General features: G+C 42.3%; 2 protein-coding genes across 12 annotated transcripts; one reads left to right on the forward strand and one right to left on the reverse strand.

Moving 5' to 3' along the window:
* The first annotated feature begins 1243 nt into the window (after positions 1–1243).
* On the forward strand, positions 1244–7498 carry mospd1 (motile sperm domain containing 1). Of its 5 annotated transcripts, XM_045724104.1 has the most exons (7): positions 1244–1479; positions 4314–4694; positions 4771–4969; positions 5106–5181; positions 5431–5663; positions 5931–6092; positions 6416–7498. In XM_045724104.1, exons 3-7 carry the CDS (start codon positions 4816–4818, stop codon positions 6445–6447), a joined length of 657 nt encoding a protein of 218 aa, XP_045580060.1. In that variant the 5' UTR covers positions 1244–1479; positions 4314–4694; positions 4771–4815; the 3' UTR covers positions 6448–7498. The 5 variants fall into 5 exon arrangements, with proteins under 5 accessions (XP_045580060.1, XP_014068335.1, XP_014068339.1 ...); XM_014212860.2 differs by having other exon boundaries at positions 4314–4969; XM_014212864.2 differs by lacking the exon at positions 1244–1479 and adding an exon at positions 4001–4044 and having other exon boundaries at positions 4314–4969.
* Positions 7499–8131: 633 nt separating this feature from the next.
* On the reverse strand, positions 8132–15502 carry pabir2 (PABIR family member 2). 7 transcript variants are annotated; one of them, XM_045724103.1, is made up of 11 exons: positions 15272–15502; positions 14195–14438; positions 13731–13809; positions 13582–13635; positions 13089–13132; positions 12783–12891; positions 12251–12352; positions 12057–12142; positions 11846–11910; positions 10153–10264; positions 8132–9921 (listed from the first exon to the last, which is right to left on the reverse strand). In XM_045724103.1, the coding sequence occupies exons 2-11, from the start codon at positions 14302–14304 to the stop codon at positions 9777–9779; spliced, it is 906 nt and encodes a 301-aa protein (XP_045580059.1). In that variant the 5' UTR covers positions 14305–14438; positions 15272–15502; the 3' UTR covers positions 8132–9776. The 7 variants fall into 7 exon arrangements, with proteins under 7 accessions (XP_045580059.1, XP_045580058.1, XP_045580055.1 ...); XM_045724102.1 differs by having other exon boundaries at positions 8132–9907; positions 15297–15469; XM_045724099.1 differs by having other exon boundaries at positions 12813–12891; positions 15297–15468.
* Positions 15503–20162: the final 4660 nt, after the last annotated feature.

Below are 20162 nucleotides of genomic sequence, written 5' to 3' on the forward strand. Positions count from 1 at the left end.
CCTTCCTGCACCTTCCCCTCCATGTTAATCTCCTCTGTGCAAGCAGCACCTCGAAGCGCCATATTGCAAAATGCAAAAGCTCCAGTGCGAATGCTTGCTTGCACGAAGGTGAATGTTCTGCTGCTGCCTCATCATGGCTCCTCATCTTATGTTTCTGCTACTTGGGAATCGTTGTGTAATTTCTGGAGAACACGTTTTAAAGACAGTAGCAGCACACTGTTTACCAAAACGTTTTAGTTTTTTTGGTCAGGGACATATGCAGCGACCGCCCCTCTGCCTGTTTGGGGTCGTCACTAGTTAACACAGCCACAAAGTCGTAATTATGGCTAAACCCCGCCCATTTCTACCATTTATCTTCTTACAATTCGATTTACCTAACCTCACCACGCTGCTAATAAGCTTATTTTGTCGTTGCCAATTTTGACTTTGTGGCTGTCTTAACTAGAGACTAGCGTACTTGGCTGAATATGACGGAGAGGGAGGGTTGTCGACTTGCTGTCCTTAACCTAAACGTAGCAGGCGGTACAAGAAACTGCTGTGATAGCTGCCAGTACATTTACATGCAGATTTACGGTAGATCCTTTTATCGGTTACAGGAAGTGAGCAATCTTGCATAATAATCACTGATGACACGACACACAAACATAGCTTTATGGGCTACAGAGTTTATGAACAGTTTATGCATTATGCAAGCCTGACGTTTCAATAAGTCTCAATTAATAAAAATGTTGACATTTGTTGACTCTATATTGTTGAACACAAATGTTGAATGTTTTCAACCCTAGCCTATAAAACGTGTATAATACAGTAGAGCAGAACATGTTAAAGGTGGTATTACCAGGCTACCACTAGCCTACTATTTATTATTTTACCTATTATTTTTTCAACATTTACATATCAATGCAGGCACATTGACAGGTGCATGGATCTGTCAAGTGTTCAGAATCATTTGTGCAATGCACAAGTGTTCTAGAGTGTAATAACCAATATATATATATATATATATATATATAAAGGTTGTTATTAAAGCAAATAATATGTGACTTTAAGATACCATTATTAGTAGTATTAGTATTATAATTGCACCAGTACTGAGTAATCTTTCAGACTTTGTCAAGAGTTAACTGAATATAGGCCTGCTCTGAGGCTCTTTGTGGACACATGACATCATGAAACAAAATAATGCAATGAACTAACTCAATCAAGAAAAATAGTGCTTGACAAGGAATCAAGTCTTGCCCAGTTGACACATTTTATTTAAAGTGGCTTTAACAGCAGGTAAGTACAGTGTGTCCATACTCCATATTATAATGTCATGGTAGGAACACTGATGACGTAATTAATCTACTCTGGCGGAATTCCTTCTCCCTCCGATATCCCAGAATTCACAGCGTGACCTGCAGTATTGACAAAGAAAAGAACGACAGAAAACAGGGTGGGCTCTGCAAAACAATACCCCCACAAATTGACGACAATAAGGTAAAACACTTCTATTTGCAACATTTTCTATGAATTATTCAGATACAGATGCCATTTTTGGAATGACATTGCTTGTGTCAGCTAGCCTGTCACCAAAATAGCTACGGTTGCCAGTGAGGTTCGCTTGCTAGCTAACGTTAATGCGTCTTTGTTTTGATGGCTAACGACGTTATTTGGCAGATCATGGTGAACGTAACGTTAGCTATATAAACATCTGGTGTACAGTCAAGTTGGAAAGCGTTCATCCCCCAATCACTCAGCTAGTTACCTAACTACTTTGTTATGTTGATAGCTAACTAGCTTGTTATTGTTATGAAATCTGTGTAGCTAGTTAGCAAGCCAAACATAATTTGGCATTAATCAGCAACACGTCACTAGCATGGATTGACTGGAGTGCAATATATTTAGTCTCAGCTATTTAGCTAGATCGTATAATGTCGTATGTAACGTTACCTTTGGATTTGTAAAGTAACTAGTGAACTAGCTAAGATTACTGTTTAAAATGTTGCTATTCAGCTAACATATTTTGGAACAAAAAGTGCCTAGCTACAGTAAAGTTTTCAGTGTTAATAATTTAATTAATCACTTAGTCGATATTTTGTCCTCTGGTGCGTTATTCAAAGTTCACAAAACTATTGCGAAACAATTTCACACAGGGCTGGGTTTCGTCCAGTTCTGAAATTCTCCAAGTAAACAAAACATGTTCACGTGATTAGCCATGTTGAGGCAGAATTTAACTAGCTATGTTATTGAAAGAGAGAATCCACATAGGCCTACTGCAGATTTTAAGCTACTGTAACACCCCCAACAATAGGCTATTATTAAGATACTATTTACATACAGCCTGACTAATATTTACAGATTCTTGCCATTTCAAATCAAATGAAAATACGTTTGTGACCACACCACAAATGCTTTAATCTTGATGTTTGCCCGTTGTATTGTACACAGGTCCTGGCATTGGTACAATGGAATAACCTCCAACTCTAAATTAATACAGTCTCCCTTATCATATTACATGAAAAGTTCATGAAGGGATGAAATATGGATTATAAATATTTACCATCATCATATACAGTACCAGTCAACAGTTTGCACACACCTACTTATTCCAGGGTTTTTCTGTATTTTTACTATTTTCTAAATTGTTGAATAATAGTGAAGACATCAAAACTATGAAATAACACATGTGGAATCATGTAGTAACCAAAAAAGTGTTAAACAAATCAAAATATATTTTATATTTGAGATTCTTCAAAGTAGCCACCCTTTGCCTTGATGACAGCTTTGCAAACTCTTGGCATTCCTTCAGCCAGCTTCATGAGGTAGTCACCAATGCATGCATTTCAATTAACAGGTGTGACTTGTTAAAAGTTCATTTGTGGAATTTCTTACCTTCTTAATACATTTGAGCCAATCAGTTGTGTTGTGATAAGGGTATTTTTGTATTTTTTTAAATTTATTTCACCTTTATTTAACCAAGTAGGCCAGTTGAGAACAAGTTCTCATTTACAACTGCGACCTGGCCAAGATAAAGCAAAGCAGTGTGACACAAACAACACAGAGTTACACATGGGATAAACAAACGTACAGTCAATAACACAATATAAATGTCTATATACAGTGTGTGCAAATGTAGTAAGATTAGGGAGGTAAGGCAATAAATAGGCCATAGTGGCGAAATAATAGGGGTGGTATACAGAAGATAGCGCTATTTGGTAAAAGACCAAGTCCATATTATGGCAAGAACATCTCAAATAAGCAAAGAGAAACAACAGTCCATCATTACTTTAAGACATGAAGGTCAGTCAATGTGGAACATTTCAAGAACTTTGAAAGTTTCAAGTGCAGCCTCAAAAACCATGAAGCTCTATGATGAAACTGGCTCTTATGAGGTCCGCCACAGGAAAGGAAGACCCAGAGATACCTCTGCTGCAGAGGATAAGTTCATTAGACTTACTAGCCTCAGATTGCAGCCCAAATAAATACTTCACAGAGTTCAAGTAAGAGACACATCTCAGCATCAACTATTCAGAGGAGACTGTGAATCAGGCCTTTATGGTCGAATTGCTGCAAAGAAACCACTACTAAAGGACACCAATAAGAAGAGGAGACTTGCTTGGGCCAAGAAACACGAGCAATGGACATTACACCGGTCCTTTGCTGGTGACACTGTCTGTGATTTATTTAGAATTCGAGGCACACTTAACCAGGATGGCTACCACAGCATTCTGCAGCTATATGCCATCCCATCTGGTTTGCGCTTAGTGGAACTATCATTTTGTTTTTCAACAGGACAATGACCCAACACACCTCCAGGCTGTGTAAGGGCTATTTGACCAAGGAGAGTGATGGAGTGGTGCATCAGATGACCTGGCCTCCACAATCACCCTACCTCAACCCAGTTGAGATGGTTTGAGATGACTTGGACCGCAGAGTGAAGGAAAAGCAGCCAACAAGTGCTCAGTATATGTGGGAACTCCTTTAAGACTGTTGGAAAAGCATTCCACGTGAAGCTGGTTGATAGAATGCCAAGAGTGTGCAAAGCTGTCATCAAGGCAAAGGGTGTCTACTTTGAAGAGTCTCAAATATAAAATATATTTTGATTCTTTTTTTTTGGTTACTACATGATTCCATATGTGTTATTTCATAGTTTTGATGTCTTCACTATTCTACAATGTAGAAAATAGTAAAAATAAAGAAAACCCCTAGAATGAGTAGGTGTGTCCAAACTTTTGACTGCTACTTTATAACTGTATACACAATTAGTAATTAATCTGTGGTGTACTTGATTGGAATGAAGTCTCACCACTGAGACTGTTGTTGTTTACCAGGGTGCAGCACTACATTATGCTGCTAAGGAGCTGAGGGTGAGTGGGAAGGGCCATCTGCACGTGAGGGGAGGTTACAAACCTGCAGAGCTTCCAGAGAGAGGGCCCTGCCAGACACATCTGCAGAGCTTCCAGAGAGAGGGCCCTGCCAGACACATCTGCAGAGCTTCCAGAGAGAGGGCCCTGCCAGACACATCTTCAGAGCTTCCAGAGAGAGGGCCCTGCCAGACACATCTGCAGAGCTTCCAGAGAGAGGGCCCTGCCAGACACATCTTCAGAGCTTCCAGAGAGAGGGCCCTGCCAGACACATCTGCAGAGCTTCCAGAGAGAGGGCCCTGCCAGACACATCTTCAGAGCTTCCAGAGAGAGGGCCCTGCCAGACACATCTGCAGAGCTTCCAGAGAGAGGGCCCTGCCAGACACATCTTCAGAGCTTCCAGAGAGAGGGCCCTGCCAGACACATAGGACGAGAGAAAGGGACTGGGGAGTGAGCTCAGCTGGAGCCAATGCAGCAGCAGAGTGGACAGCCTGAGCTAGTGGAAGGAAGCCTTCCCGTGTTCGTGTTCCCCACAGAGCTTGTCTTCTACGCGGACGAGCAGACCTCCCACAAGCAGGTTCTCACCCTCTACAACCCCTATGAGTTCGCCCTCAAGTTCAAAGGTAAATAAAACATTGGGTTTCAATATAACAAGGTATTGATATAAGAACCATTTTAGGCATCAATTAAGAATTCAAGAGAACCACATTGATACTATAGAGTATACACTACTCATTCACGGTTTATTTTCTCGGTCAGTGCTATGCACAGCGCCCAACAAGTATACCGTGGTGGATGCCACCGGAGCTGTCAAACCACAGTGCTGTGTTGACATGTGAGTAATAAGCTTACTATTACATGTCATAACTAGGACCATCAGTTACCCTCCTTTAAGGCATATTAATGAAGGACATGATATTCATGATGTGCCCTTGCAAGCCTGAGTGCAACTTATGAAATAGCAAGCAATGGTAGGGAATTATTTAATTGGAAGCAAGCTTCTGCTTAGAAAATGCAGTCATTCCAGTCAAATATTCTTATCGTTCCCTTGTATTTTCCTCTGTGTGTCTGTCTGTGTTCTCAGAGTGATTCGACACAAAGATGTGCGGGCCTGTCACTATGGGGTGTCTGATAAGTTCCGGCTTCAGGTGTCTGAGCAGAGCCAGAGGAAGGCCCTGGGCCGGAAGGAAGTGACGGCCACTCTGAGGCCCTCGGCTGCCCAGGAGCCCCCCAGCCCCCGGCCCCAAGAGGAGGAGCGACAGATGAGGGAACAGCTAGCAGATAGCGTCTTCTTTGAGCAGACCACCTTCCAGACAGGTAGGAGTATGACTCGCCGTTGAAAAGGGATATCTCGCCCAAACTTAGCTATCAATACCTATTAAGTGTGTTATGTACCCTGAGACCAAAAATATATCATTAAACATTATGCAGGCTACATTTGTTGTTTAGGTGAACTAACTGAAATGGAGGCACTGCATGTCATTATATTGTCCTGACACTAGGTGGTGCCAGACACCAATAAAATACAGGAGTGATCAAGTGAGAGCAGTGGATTGTGATGGTGTGTGGGTGTGTGTTGTACAGAGAGCCGCTCTCAGTCTGGGGGCCCAAGCCTGCTGACGGTGCTGTTGGGGTTGGTGTGTATGGCTGCCCTCATGCTGCCCACCCTTGGGGAGCAAGAATCCACTGTGCCTGTCTACCTCCACTTAAGTGTTACCAAGAAACTTGTAGCTGCTTACGTTCTAGGTGAGCCAGGGGGAGAGAGCAAACCCTTGATGAACAATTGCATGCTCGCTATGTTTCATTCTATCACCAATTTCAATGGATATGAATTGATAATACTTCATGGGAGTCACTCAGCCCACACACGTTGTAATCAGCGTCCCAAATGGCACCCTATTCCCTATATAGTGCACTACTTTTGACCAGAGGCCGATAAGCCATGGTCAAAAGCAGTACACTAAACTAGACTATGGGGTTTGCTTTGATTACTCTTGTTCTATCCATTCTGTGTGCGATACTGCTGGAGCCTAATCCTGCTGAGAATTGATTGTTTATCTATGTTACAGGTCTTCTTACAATGGTTATCCTGCGTACATGAAGTGCTATGGGGGCTGGAAAGAGAGAACAAGGAGAAGAGGATTCAAAAGAGAAGGGAACATTCACTCACCCAAGGCAACTACATGCTTGAAAGGGTAGTGTTGAGGGGGAGGGGGTATCCAGTCAATTCCCCATTCCTCTGTCCCGAAAACATACATTTAATTGTTTTGAAATAAAAACATAATACTGACTGATACAAAGCAAGAGACCTCTGATGCAGCGGGCACAGAAATAACATTCTGGAAGGAGGGCATTGTGTGGGTCTGTGGCCGTGGGAGGAAGGGCTTGTATAAAAACATGGGTCATTAAATTGTGTTTGACTTCATATCCTGTGTCTGTGTGGAGTTCCATGGCCATTACGTAACAGACAAAAGTTAAGTTGGCGATTTGAAGTTGTGATTTCATGTACATAAAGGTGCAATATGTAGAAATTGCTCTGCCATTTCCTGGTTGCTGAAATTCAAATAGTCTGCCTAATTTGTTTGTGACAAAACAAGCCATGTTTAGTGTAGAGAATCATTGTTCCATCGAAACAGCTGTGATATATATTTTCAGTAACCCAAAATATTGTTTCAGCTGTTTGAAGCTGTTTGAAGCTTTTATGGTCTAAATTAAGACAAACTTACCGGGAAGCATAGAAATAGTGCACATAGAACAGATATACCGCTTCAGACCTTTTTCAGTGAGTGACAGCTATAACTCACATTTCAATGTGAATTTGGTCAGGTCACCTAAAAAGTTACATATTGCAGCTTTGTCATTAAAAAGCTTTTATGGTCTTCACCTGTAACCACATCTTAATATTGTCTGCTTAGAATAAAACAATGTACTCTTTTGTAGCTAGTATTGACTGAATCTGACTAAATGCAGTTACATGCACGTGTGGATACTTTTCTGAATGGAAGTGTTACTTTTCCAGACGCAATATACAAAACAAAAAGGTTTCAAATGTGACCAAAGGAAATGTCCTCTTCCTATGAAAGACATCAGTTTACTTGCTGTACAATGTCAATGTTGTTCCATCAAATGCCTAATAAAAAGTCTTGAATCAGCACAAGGCGATCTCTTTATACTAGTCTGATCAGTTCAGCACTTGTGAGCCAGTGATGAGGGATCCACAAGTGACTGGAAGCTTGGGACATGGCTACAAGGCCAAACACATTATGAAGAAATGGGCAGCAATAACTCCCTCCTGCATAGACTTCCACCGTACCTTACTTCATTGTTAACTTGCAGATACGGGGTTTTTTTTTGCACCTTACTCTGAAATTTGATGAGTCGGTGCCTCTAGGGCAGGGAGCATCAACTTGATTCAGCCACGGGCCAATTTTTTTCTTGAGCAGATGGCCAGAATATATATTGCAGATTGACCGCAAGAAGCCCAAACAGATGTTTGACTTAAACAATAATTTCAAACCTTGCTTACATTTGTATAAGATCACATTTATCAGATTTTCTTTTTGCTCAACTTAGACCAAATAAAGCCTTTTTACTGAATGTTTTTCTATGATTGCGTTGCTTTGTGTACACAGGGCTCATCTGCAAAAGAGACTTTGGTCTCAGCAGGACTCCAGTAAAAAAGGTTCAATTGGAGAGAAAAAAAATAAAATAAAGTGTAAATTCAAAGCATTATGAAGAGGCCAAAAGGAAATGAGCAAGACATTTAAACATTGCCAACAACCAAGTCATTGAATGGAAATATAATTTATTTACCCTCGTGGTCAAATTAAAAGGCGCAGGGGGGGGGGGGGGAACCTTTGGCAAGCAGTCTAACAAGTCTACCACCCGCCCATATACACTTAATTTATCTTATGCCCTAGACATTCAGACTAATTGAAAAATGAACAGGATATAATCAAAAATGTAAAAAAATTACACAAATTACATTGACAGCAGTGCACGCACACCTGATCAACCAGCTTGCAGTTTCTTAAAGACATTCAGTATTCATAAACGCCGTTTAATTTACATATGTCGAAGATTTATAATCACTCTTGTACATGAAGTCTCCCACTCCCTTCGTAAAGACGCCATACCCTGAACGAGGGGAAAATATCAAATTTGAGAGTTGAACTGAAATTACTTACCCCAAACGTTTTACAGCGGCCTTAAAATGAATTTGTGAATCACTGAAGTTTGCCTTCTCAGTTCCCCTGATAACTATTTGGTATTGCAAATGTTATTCATAACCAACCAATCCAGTGACACATCCTACACTAAAAGCTTTTAGGACAAATGTTGACCACAGTAGACAGACATAAGCCCACTCACTGAATCCCTTTTGAAATGGCACCATGTTCTGTCCTCTACCTCAGTGTGCTCATCCTAAACCAATCTATTGTTTTAATTTCAGAGTATTGAGAATACGGTGAGCTATTCTGTTCAATATAAAAACGCAATAATGTAGCCTAAAAAATAAAATAAAAAGTCTGTTACATTTACAAAGTGACTTCAAACAAGAACACAAATTATTTTCCTAAAAGCGTCAGAAGTAAAAAGTAAATTTAGTTGCACATCCTGCAGGTCTCCAGATACATCCAGGCAGTAGGATTCAGAGACCCCAGTCTGTAGTGTTCAAATCAAGACTGTGAACCCCCCACCCGCCCCCACTAAAATGATAGCCCCACATCTTGGTGACTACTGAGGATATAAACTGAAAACTGTTCTTTCAGTGTAAGGACAAGTAGTAACATTTCCAATCCCCTCGAGAGAATTGTCAGTTCACTGTTGAAGCCCTGTGTCCGCATTCATCACTCAGCCAATCACAAACATAAAACAAATGACACATTGACATGAAAAATTATATACAGACTTACAAACAAGAACAACAATAAGTTATATCCTTTCATTCATACAAGCCCTGCGGACAGTTTGATCACACCAAAAACACCTGGAGAATTAGTTTTCTATAGAGAAAACAGGAAAACTGACTTAGTGAGTGACTTTCTCCATCCAGTGCTTAGTCCCACCAGTGTGAAGATGGAAAAGAAAGTAGGGGATGGGGCTGGAAGCTGACAGTGAATGTGATGCAGGGTAGACAACTTGGCTGTTCTGGTCACTGTGGGGCTAAGCAGCACCATGTAAAGGATCCATATCTAGCTACTGTTCTCATAGCGTCGCACTAGTCTACTACAGCATGGTGTGTCCACAGCTCACATCCAGGGCTTTGGTTTCCTTTCAATGCAAACACACCAAGACTCTCCTCCCCTAGCAAACAGCATGGGAAGGGATTCCCACATTAGCTAAAGCAAAGTGATTGGGGGGGGGGTGTCGTACAGTTGAGGTGGCTTTCGTGCCTTCACTCTTGTTTAGTCTCTCATGTTCCCTTGTTCATTTTGGGGAGTGGTCCTGGAGGGGGTTGAAGGGAGAGTTACTGGAGGAAGGAGACTCAGAGATGCCCTCCATCTTAGATGGCGAGCCAGTGGAAGAACCCACACTGCTGAGGCTGCCGTCCAGCACGTCTGGCAGAGAGAGACTGGTGAGAGGAAAATACCCATTTCAACAAGCAAACTGTTAGATATTCAATGACAATGTGATAATGTTCATCATATGGAGGTGCAAGGTTTAGCCTAATGGCAGAGAGGGAACTGAAACTGTTCAACTTGTGAAACAAATAGTCTTGTCAAGAGACCATTGGCAGCCAATGCTAAACAGTTGTAAAATGTGTTTGCAGGGGTAGCTTTGATCAAATCTGAGGAACACTCACCAGGAGGTGAATTCTGGCAGTTGGACTTGGGGCGCAAGTACATCAGAGGACAGAATTGTGGTGGTCCCCTGGAAGAGCCTCTTTGGCTGGCTCTCAGTCTCCATCATCTCCCCTACAGAAGACAAAGACAGGTCATCAATAGAGAACCAACATCCATAGGACATAACACCAAGTCACAAAATGCCCTCTCACCCTAAGCTCCAAACTTCCAACAGTTAAAGGGGCTGATGTATGCATGTACAGTGCATTCGGAAAAGTATTCAGACCTTGACCTTTTCCACATTTTGTTAAGTTACAGCCTTATTCTACAATTGGGGCGGGACATTTTAATCAATCTACATACAATACCCCATAATGACAAAGCAAAAACAGGTTTCAGAAATGTGATCACATAAGTATTGAGACCCTTTACTCAGTACTTTGTTGAAGCGCCTTTGGCAGCAATTAAAGCCTCATCTTTTTCGGTGTGACGCTTCAAGCTTGGCAGGCCTGTATTTTTGGACTTTCTCCCATTCGTCTATGCAGATCCTCTCAAGCTCGGTCAGGCTGGATGGGGAGCGTCGCTGCACAGCTATTTTCAGGTCTCTCCAGAGATGTTCGAACAGGTTCAAGCCCGGGCTCTGGCTGGACCACTCAAGGACATTCAAAGACCAGTCCCAAAGCCACTCCCGCGTTGTCTTGGCTGTGTGCTTACTATCGTTGTCATGTTGGAAGATGAACCGTTGCCCAAGTCTTAGGTCCTGAGCATGTTTTCGTCAAGGATCTCTGTACTTTGCTCCATTCATCTTCCCTCGATCCTGACTAGTCTCCCAGTTCCTGCTGCTGAAAAACATCCACAGCATGATGCTGCTACCGCCATAGGGATGCTGCCAGGTTTCCTCCAGACTTGACGCTTGGCATTCAGGCCAAAGAGTTCAATCTTTGTTTCGATCAGACCAGAGAACCTTGTTTGGGAGGTTCTCAGCTCTAGGTAGATTCTCGGTGGTTCCAAACTTCTTCCATTTAAGAATGATGGAGGCCATTGTGTTCTTCGGGAACTTCAATGCTACAGAATTATTTTGGTACCCTTCCTCAGATCTGTGCCTCGACACAATCCTGTCTCAGCGATCTAGGGACAGTTCCTTCAACCTCATGGCTTGGTTTTTGCATTGACATGCACCATCAACTGTGGGACCTTATACAGACAGGTGTGTGCCTTTCCAAATCATGTCCAATCAATAGAATTTACCACAGGTGGACTCCAATCAAGTTGTAGAAACATCTCAAGGATAATCAATGGAAACAGGATGCACCTGAGCTCAATTTTGAGTCTCATAGCAAAGGGTCTGAATATTATATATTTTTTATATATTTCCAAAAAAGTTCTAAACTTGTTTTCAGTTTGTCATTATGGGGTATTGTGCGTAGATTGAAGAAAAAATATTTTTTCTTCAATTTTAGAAGGCAGTAACATCACAATAGGTGGAAAAGGAATATTCTCTGAATGCACTGTATGCCTGCATGAGACATACCAAGTATACAAAACATTAAGAAAACCTACCTAATACTGAGTTGGGTGCAATTCCATTGATCGAAGCCACAATGTACAATATTAAAGCTAGAAAAGGAGCAGGTGGTCTTAATGTTTTGTACACCCCATGTGGCATTAACAATGCCTTTTGACCTGTGAAAGAATACAGAAGGGTCGGCCCACCTTTACGTTTGATGGGCCCCAGGATGCTGGGCCTGATGCAGTGAATGGGGCTTTGGCTCCGCCGGCTAGAGACAAGAGAAGACCGCCAACGAGGCAACATTTATAGCAGTGACTCACTAATTAAACTGATGAATAGTGTAATGACAATGTGGTGTATGACTATGAATGGCAGTTGTCAGTGATAAGAGCTAGCCCTAGTCAGAGCACTCACCTGAAGCGTCGCGTTGGGCTAGGGATAGGGCTGGGGGATAGACCGTGGCTGCTCACCAGGATTTGCAATGAAGGGGAGAAGCACTGCTGCTCATTGGAGAGGAAAATATTATGATTAGCCAGGACTCTGCCAGAGATACCTTTCTGGTTCCATCTGCCAGGCATCAGTACTAGAGTTGCAGTGGATGCACATACCTTTTTCCCTATCCCTCTAGTAGGGGATGGGGCAGGGGACACGGGCATAAAGTCAATCCGCTTTGGAGACGACGATGCAGATTTCTCAAAGTCATTGTCGCTCTGTGGGGGGGTTGCACAAGGAAGATTGTAATCTGCATAAATGTAACAATTCATTCTACTACACAGTGGTTGGAGGAGTATTATACTCCCAACTGATTCTGTTCTTCAGAGAACATTGGCTGTAGCATGTTATTGGTCACACTCCCTACAAAGAGAGGAGCTCTCACTGGCCCAGGGCAACAATGGGGAGGTAGCCCATCAAACCAAATGCACAAACTGAAAGTCACCATCACAAACAGTACTATTCTTAATTTAGTGCACTACTTTAGTTGACCAAGGCCCAAAGGGTTCTGGTCAAAAGTAGTTAACTATGTAGGGAATAGGATGCCATTTGGGATGAAGCCCAATTTATCTTACATGCTAGTGTTCTGCCTAAATACATGAATGCTGAAGTGGTGAGAGCCTCAAATGGTGGAGTGCATATGCCTACTGTTTGTGGAAGAGGAAATCTCCTTGTTACCATGGGAGCGTTATCATTTCTCACCAGGCTCAGACTCTCCTCCCAGGACTGGCTCATCTGCATAGCTGCTTGAACCTCCCTATGGTAGACACGAAATGCATCTAAACAAACCACAACCTTTTTTCCTTAAAGGGTTGAGCCAATGACAATCAACCACAGTTATTGACAAAGTACACAATATCATATGACAGAGTGGTACATAAATAGCTTACTGTCTTGAAGGCCAATAAACTGAATTCCATCACCAACTGGCTATCCTCAATGCATGAGTCTTACCGTTCATGGGCAGTCTCTCTGTTCATCAAATCTACACCTTCCTCCTGTAAGAAGCATAGACAGGAGGTTGGTGAGTGACATTATGGTGTCTTACCTACGGCTCAAACAGTCTGACAGAAGTCCAGTCAACAGTTGTTGGAGAATATTACAAAGTCAGACCGCTCTGAGACCATGAGTTCTGAAATAGTGCACTATGTAGGGAATAGTGTGCCATTTAGACATTGAAATGACAAACCAAATCTAAACTATAGAGATGTATTTATAGTCTCTTCACTCTGTACAGCTTGCTAACAGTCATTAAAAGCATCAAATTCCAAAAACAATCGATAGAAGACCTTTTTGCACATTTTGACAGCAAGGAAATAATACATTTTAAGTGCAGTCCTTGCCTGCATGTTTTGCAGTCACACACTCCCTATGGATAAGGGGGTGACATGCAAAGCAGCTAAAATAATAGCTTGGGCTAATGAGCGTGAAATGCAGTCGTACTTACCTGTTTGAGCTGATGAAGCCTAGTGCTGGGGACGCGAATGGGCGATGAAGGGACCTGCGAGATGGACTTCAATGAATCACCCAGTCTATAAGATATTACTTAGTAAGAGTACAAGCATATTATTTTGATTATACTCTTCATTTCCATACTATATTAGGGCGGTTGACAACAGTGGTGCTGTTTCTCCTGCTGCATAGAATCTCACTCTGGAACACCTGGGAATGTTCACTAGAAAAGGACAGACACGTTAACACCGCCACGTTGGTGTCCTAAATGGCACCCTATATAGTGCACTACTTTTGACCAAAGTAGTGCAATGTAAGGAATAGGGTGCCATAGGGCTCTGGTCAAAAGTTGAGCACTATATAGGAAATAGGATGCCATTTGGGACATATACATTGACTACAATGCGCCAAGTGTCAGAGTACTATACTACCAACTCAGCCTGATCTCGAGAGACTGGTGGCCTTGTTAACTCTGCTGGTTTTCTGTTGCATGACTGAATTGTCCACACGCCTCACAGCAGAGAAGGTAGTTGAATGATGACTAGATCGCAAGTCTGAAGGTATGTGAAGTGCAGAGTGATACAAGTGAGAAGACATTTTCTAAAAACCTTAGGCCATTTATCATTGGGGCACTGTTGGAACGTCTCAGTTGTCCGTCACTCTGAACTAGTGAAGATGGGATTTCGAGGTCCAATTCCATCTTCTCTTGATTACTCATCCTGGTGTCCTCTTTTAGCTGATTCAAGATGTCTTCAGAAACGCCTGCGACGTTCCAGGCCACCCATGCGAAGCTACATGGTGATGCAAAGCAACGTTCTATGTAGGCAACTACACCAATGTTGATTGATGGATCTGAAAAACACCGACATGAATTGAGCAAACATAGCCCACCTGTGGAGTTAACCAGCAACAAGTCATGTTTGTTTAGGCTCGTGCAATTTTCTATTGGTTTAAGTTCCAGCAAGTGACACCCGTGAATATTCTTCCGGTTATCTTTGGCTAAGGCAACTTCTAGTATTTGTTGCTGCTAGCTAGCAAGCGAATCAGAGCTCACACAGAACCCTGGCCTGTGCTAGTTAGCTTAGCTATCTACAGACAATGCCAAGTTGCTTGCTAGCTCTGGTACTTGCTAATTAAACTAGCTAGTGAGTTAACTTTAGATAGGGCAGGGTTTCCCAAACATGGTTTTCCCCCGACAGAGTTAGGGAAACCCTCTTCACCGCACTTCGATACAAAGCGATTTTCGTAGCAGGTTAGGAGAGCATTTTCGCTAGATAACCCTTTACCTAGTCGTAATCTCAGTCTCATAACCTGTTAGGAGAGGAGGGGGGGAGGCACTATTTCGATATCAAAGTGCGTGAAAATAGTGGTTCCCAGTTAACGTTAGTTTGTCTCGAGGAGCAAGCAAATGATATGTAGCCAACTGTTTAGAAAGACAGGTTAACGTTAACCAAATGAATCCATGTCGACAATTGAAACGATACAAACTACATAGTTCTTTTGGATTGTATAACGACGTCTCGTTATCAGCTTGTATATAGAACGGCAAAAGCTATTTAACGTGAGTTAGCTCGAAGATAATGGGATATCAAACCAACTGGCTAACGTTAGTTAACGGTAACGTCGTTAGCTAAATCAAATGGTGATGTGATGATGAAGCTATGCTAGTTTGAAAATTACATTACCATGTTCAGAGGTTCATCAACCTACATAACTTGTATAGTTCTCCCTCAGCCATATATCGTGCATTTCCCTTCACAATACTCTGAAAAAGTGTCGCTAGCTGCTATAATCGATGAACAATTTTGTTAATCAATCTGCTACTGGAACAGCCGAAAACGCTCCACCAGTACCAAATTTCCCGCCCCTTTTGGTGCTTTCAGGCTGACCGACAGCAGAAGGATCCAATAAAAAGTATTTCATGTGCCCGTTTGAAAGGCAGACAATTGACCAATGGCTGCAGCGACTGTGTTATTTCCTGGAGACGTCATACATCCCAATTTTCTACTTATCTGAATTTACGGTGTTGATCAATTGTTATGACGGGTCACCCCTCCAGACACTTGATCCATGTAATGTGTGCAACATGTCAACTTCAAACGTTTGTTACATATTGTTGACGATAGAAGGGCAGCCATGGCCTTACTGCATAGTCTTCTGGAAGAGAAGGCTTGGGCCTATGTAATAAATATACAGTGGATAAAATTGTACGTAAATGTTCATCAATCAATTACATTCTAGAATTATGTAATAACTACTACTTGTGAAATGAAAAATCATTCTGACAATCTTTATGGAACATAATGCACCCCCCAAATCCTATTGTGTGAAATCATTTTGATAAAATGCTGGGAAATAAAATAAACTCTAATACACTCTTGTGGTGTGTCAGTGTGTGTCTCTAGTAGTCTGTAACATCCTTCTGAACACTTCCCTCTGCAACTAGATCCTGGACTTCCTGATGGGCCACCCCCAGGTGGTAAGGTAGGCAACAATGTATCCACAACGCTGACCCTCAAAATGGGGACCCCTCAGGGGTGAGTGATTAGACCCCTAGGGTACTCCCTGTTTCACCCATGACTGCGTGGCCACGCACGACTACAACAGCATAATTAAGTTTGCCGACGACACAGCGGTGGAAGGCCTGATCACCGACGACAATGAGACAGCCTATAGGAAGGAAGTCAGATACCTGGCAGTGTGGTGCCAGGACAACAAACTCTCTCTCAACGTGAGCAAGACAAAGGAGCTGATCGTGGACTACAGGAAAAGGAGGGCCGAGCACGCCCGAATTCACATTGAAGGGTTGTAGTGCAGAAAGCTGAGAGCTTCAATCAAGTTCCTTGGTGTCCACATCACTAAGGACATATCATGGTTCAAACACAATGCCTCTTCCCCCTCAGGAGGCTGAAAAGATTTGGCATTGGCCCTCAGATCCTCAAAAAGTTATACAGCTGCACCACAGGAAGCTGCTGAGGGGAAGACGGCTCATAATAATGGCTGGAATGGAGTGAATGGAATGGTATCAAACACATGGTCTCCATGTGTTTAATACCATTCCATATAGTCCGTTCCAGACATTACTATGAGCCCGTCCTCCCCAATTAAGGTGCCACCTGGCTGGTTGCATCACCGCTTGGTATGGCCATTGCTCGGCATCCGACCGCAAGGGGCTACAGAAGGTAGTGCGTACAGCCCAGAACATCACTGGGGCTGAGCTCCCTGCCATCCAGGACATCTATACCAGGCAGTGTCAGAGGAAGGCCCTCATTTTTTCTCCAAAAACTCCAGCCACCCAAGTCTTTGCTACAGCACGGCAAGCTGTACCGGGACCAAAAAGCTCCTTAACAGCTTCCACCCCCACCCAGACTATTTGCATTGACCCCCTTATTCATTATTATTTTTTGCACTGACTCTCTTGCAAAGGCTCGATGTACACTCACTGGACTCTAACCACACACTCACACATGCTACGCTGACACTCCAACACACACACACACACGGGGACACACACACACACACACATGCATATTGACGACACACACACACATTCACATTCCTTCACCCTCTTCCCATACGCTGCTGCTACTCTTTGTTTATTATCTATGCATGGTCACTTTACACCTACCTACATGAACATATTACCTACAGTGCCTTGCGAAAGTATTCAGCCCCCTTAAGTTAATACTTTGTAGCACCACCTTTTGCTGCGATTACAGCTGTAAGTCGCTTGGGGTATGTCTCTATCAGTTTTGCACATCGAGAGACTGACATTCTTGCAAAACAGCTCGAGCTCAGTGAGGTTGGATTGGAGAGCGTTTGTGAACAGCAGTTTTCAGTTATTTCCACAGATTCTCGATTGGATTCAGGTCTGGACTTTGACTTGGCCATTCTAACACCTGGATATGTTTATTTGTGAACCATTCCATTGTAGATTTTGCTTTATGTTTTGGATCATTGTCTTGTTGGAAGACAAATCTCCGTCCCAGTCTCAGGTCTTTTGCAGACTCCATCAGGTTTTCTTCCAGAATGGTCCTGTATTTGGCTCCATCCATTTTCCCATCAATTTTAACCATCTTCCCTGCCCCCGCTGAAGAAAAGCAGGCCCAAACCATGATGCTGCCACCACCATGTTTGACAGTGGGGATGGTGTGTTCAGGGTGATGAGCTGTGTTGCTTTTACGCCAAACATAACGTTTTGCATTGTTGCCAAAAAGTTCGATTTTGGTTTCATCTGACCAGAGCACCTTCTTCCACATGTTTGGTGTGTCTCCCAGGTGGCAAACTTTAAACGACACCTTTTATGGATATCTTTAAGAAATGGCTTTCTTCTTGCCACTCTTCCATAAAGGCCAGATTTGTGCAGTATACGACTGATTGTTGTCCTATGGACAGAGTCTCCCACCTCAGCTGTAGATCTCTGCAGTTCATCCAGAGTGATCATGGGCCTCTTGGCTGCATCTCTGATCAGTCTTCTCCTTCCATTTCAATATTATCGCTTGCACAGTGCTCCTTGGGATGTTTAAAGCTTGGGAAATCTTTTTGTATCCAAATCCGGCTTTAAACTTCTCCATAACAGTATCTCGGACCTGCCTGGTGTGTTCCTTGTTCTTCATGATGCTCTCTGCGCTTTAAACGGACCTCTGAGACTATCACAGAGCAGGTGCATTTATACGGAGACTTGATTACACACAGGTGGATTCTATTTATCATCATTAGTCATTTAGGTCAACATTGGATCATTCAGAGATCCTCACTGAACTTCTGGAGAGAGTTTGCTGCACTGAAAGTAAAGGGGCTGAATAATTTTGCACGCCCAATTTTTCAGTTTTTTATTTGTTAAAATAGTTTGAAATATCCAATAAATTTCATTCCACTTCATGATTGTGTCCCACTTGTTGTTGATTCTTCACAAAAAATTACAGTTTTATATCTTTATGTTTGAAGCCTGAAATGTGGCAAAAGGTCGAAAAGTTCAAGGGGGCCGAATACTTTCGCAAGGCACTGTAAATTACCTCGACTACCGTGTACCCCTGCACATTGACTCGGTACCTGTACCCCCTGTATACAGCCTTGTTATTGTTATGTTAATTGTGTTACTATTTTTCCTTTAGTTTATTTAGCACATTTGTCTCACTTACTTTCTAAAAACTCTGCAAGGTCAACACCTGTTGTATTCGGCACATATGACTAAAACTATTTGATTTGATTCTGAATAGGCGCTGCTCTCAACCATCCATGACCCCTTTCTCAAACCTCATAGCTTCACATAGTTGAGCTCTCTCTACCGAGACCAGACCATGTTATGTCCCAAATGGCACCAATTCCATATGTAGTGCACTACCCATGGGGCTCTGATCAAAACTAGTGCACTATAGCATATATGGTTAGGGTACTATTTGGGACACACTTAGCCCAGGAATATGCTTCCGCAGGGTCACATGTTCACTACAGCTCTTTCTTGGCTTTCTGTCTTGCAGTGAAATCAAATCATATTTGTCACATGCGCCGAATACAACAGGTGTAGACCTTACAGTGAAATGATTACTTACAAGCCCTTAACCAACAACGTAGTTTTAAGAAAAATACTCCCCAAAAAGTAAGAAATAAAAGTAACAAATAATTAAAGAGCAGCAGCAAAATAACAATAGCGAGGCTATATACAGTGGGTACTGGTACAGAGTCAATGTGCGGGGGCACCGGTTAGTCGAGGTAATATGTACATGTACAGTTTAAGTCGGAAGTTTACATACACTTAGATTGAAGTCATTAAAACTAATTTTTCAACCACTCCACAAATTTCTTGTTAACAAACTATAGTTTTGGCAAGTCTGTTACGACATTTACTTTGTGCATGACAAGTAATTTTTCCAACAATTGTTTACAGACAGATTATTTCACTTATAAATGATTGAATCACAATTCCAGTGGGTCAGAAGTTTACATACACTAAGTTGACTGTGCATTTAAACAGCTTGGAAACTTGCAGAAAATTATGACATGGCTTTGAAGCTTCTGTAAGGCTAATTGACATCATTTGAGTCAATTGGAGGTGTACCTGTGGATGTATTTCGAAGGCTTACATTTCGAACTCAATGCCTCTTTGCTTGACATCATGGGAAAATCAAAAGAAATCAGCCAAGACCTCAGAAAAAAATGATAGACCTCCGCAAGTCTGGTTCATCCTTGGGAGCAATTTCCAAATGCCTGAAGGTACTACGTTCATCTGTATAAACAATAATACGCAAGAATAAACACCATGGGACCACTCAGCCGTCATACCGCTCAGGAAGGAAACACGTTCTGTCTCCTAGAGATTAACGTACTTTGAACGCAAATCAATCCCAGAAAAACAGCAAAGGACCTTGTGAAGATGCTGGAGGAAACAGGTACAAAAGTATCTATATCCACAGTAAAACGAGTCCTATATCGACATAACCTGAAAGGCCGCTCAGCAAAGAAGAAGCCACTGCTCCAAAATCGCCATAAAAAAGCCAGACTACGGTTTGCAACTACATATGGGGACAAAGATCATACTTTTTGGAGAAATATCCTCTGGTCTGATAAAACAAAAAT

Source organism: Salmo salar, chromosome ssa09, assembly GCF_905237065.1.
Source record: "Salmo salar chromosome ssa09, Ssal_v3.1, whole genome shotgun sequence".
In the NCBI taxonomy this organism is placed as follows: Eukaryota; Metazoa; Chordata; class Actinopteri; order Salmoniformes; family Salmonidae; genus Salmo; species Salmo salar.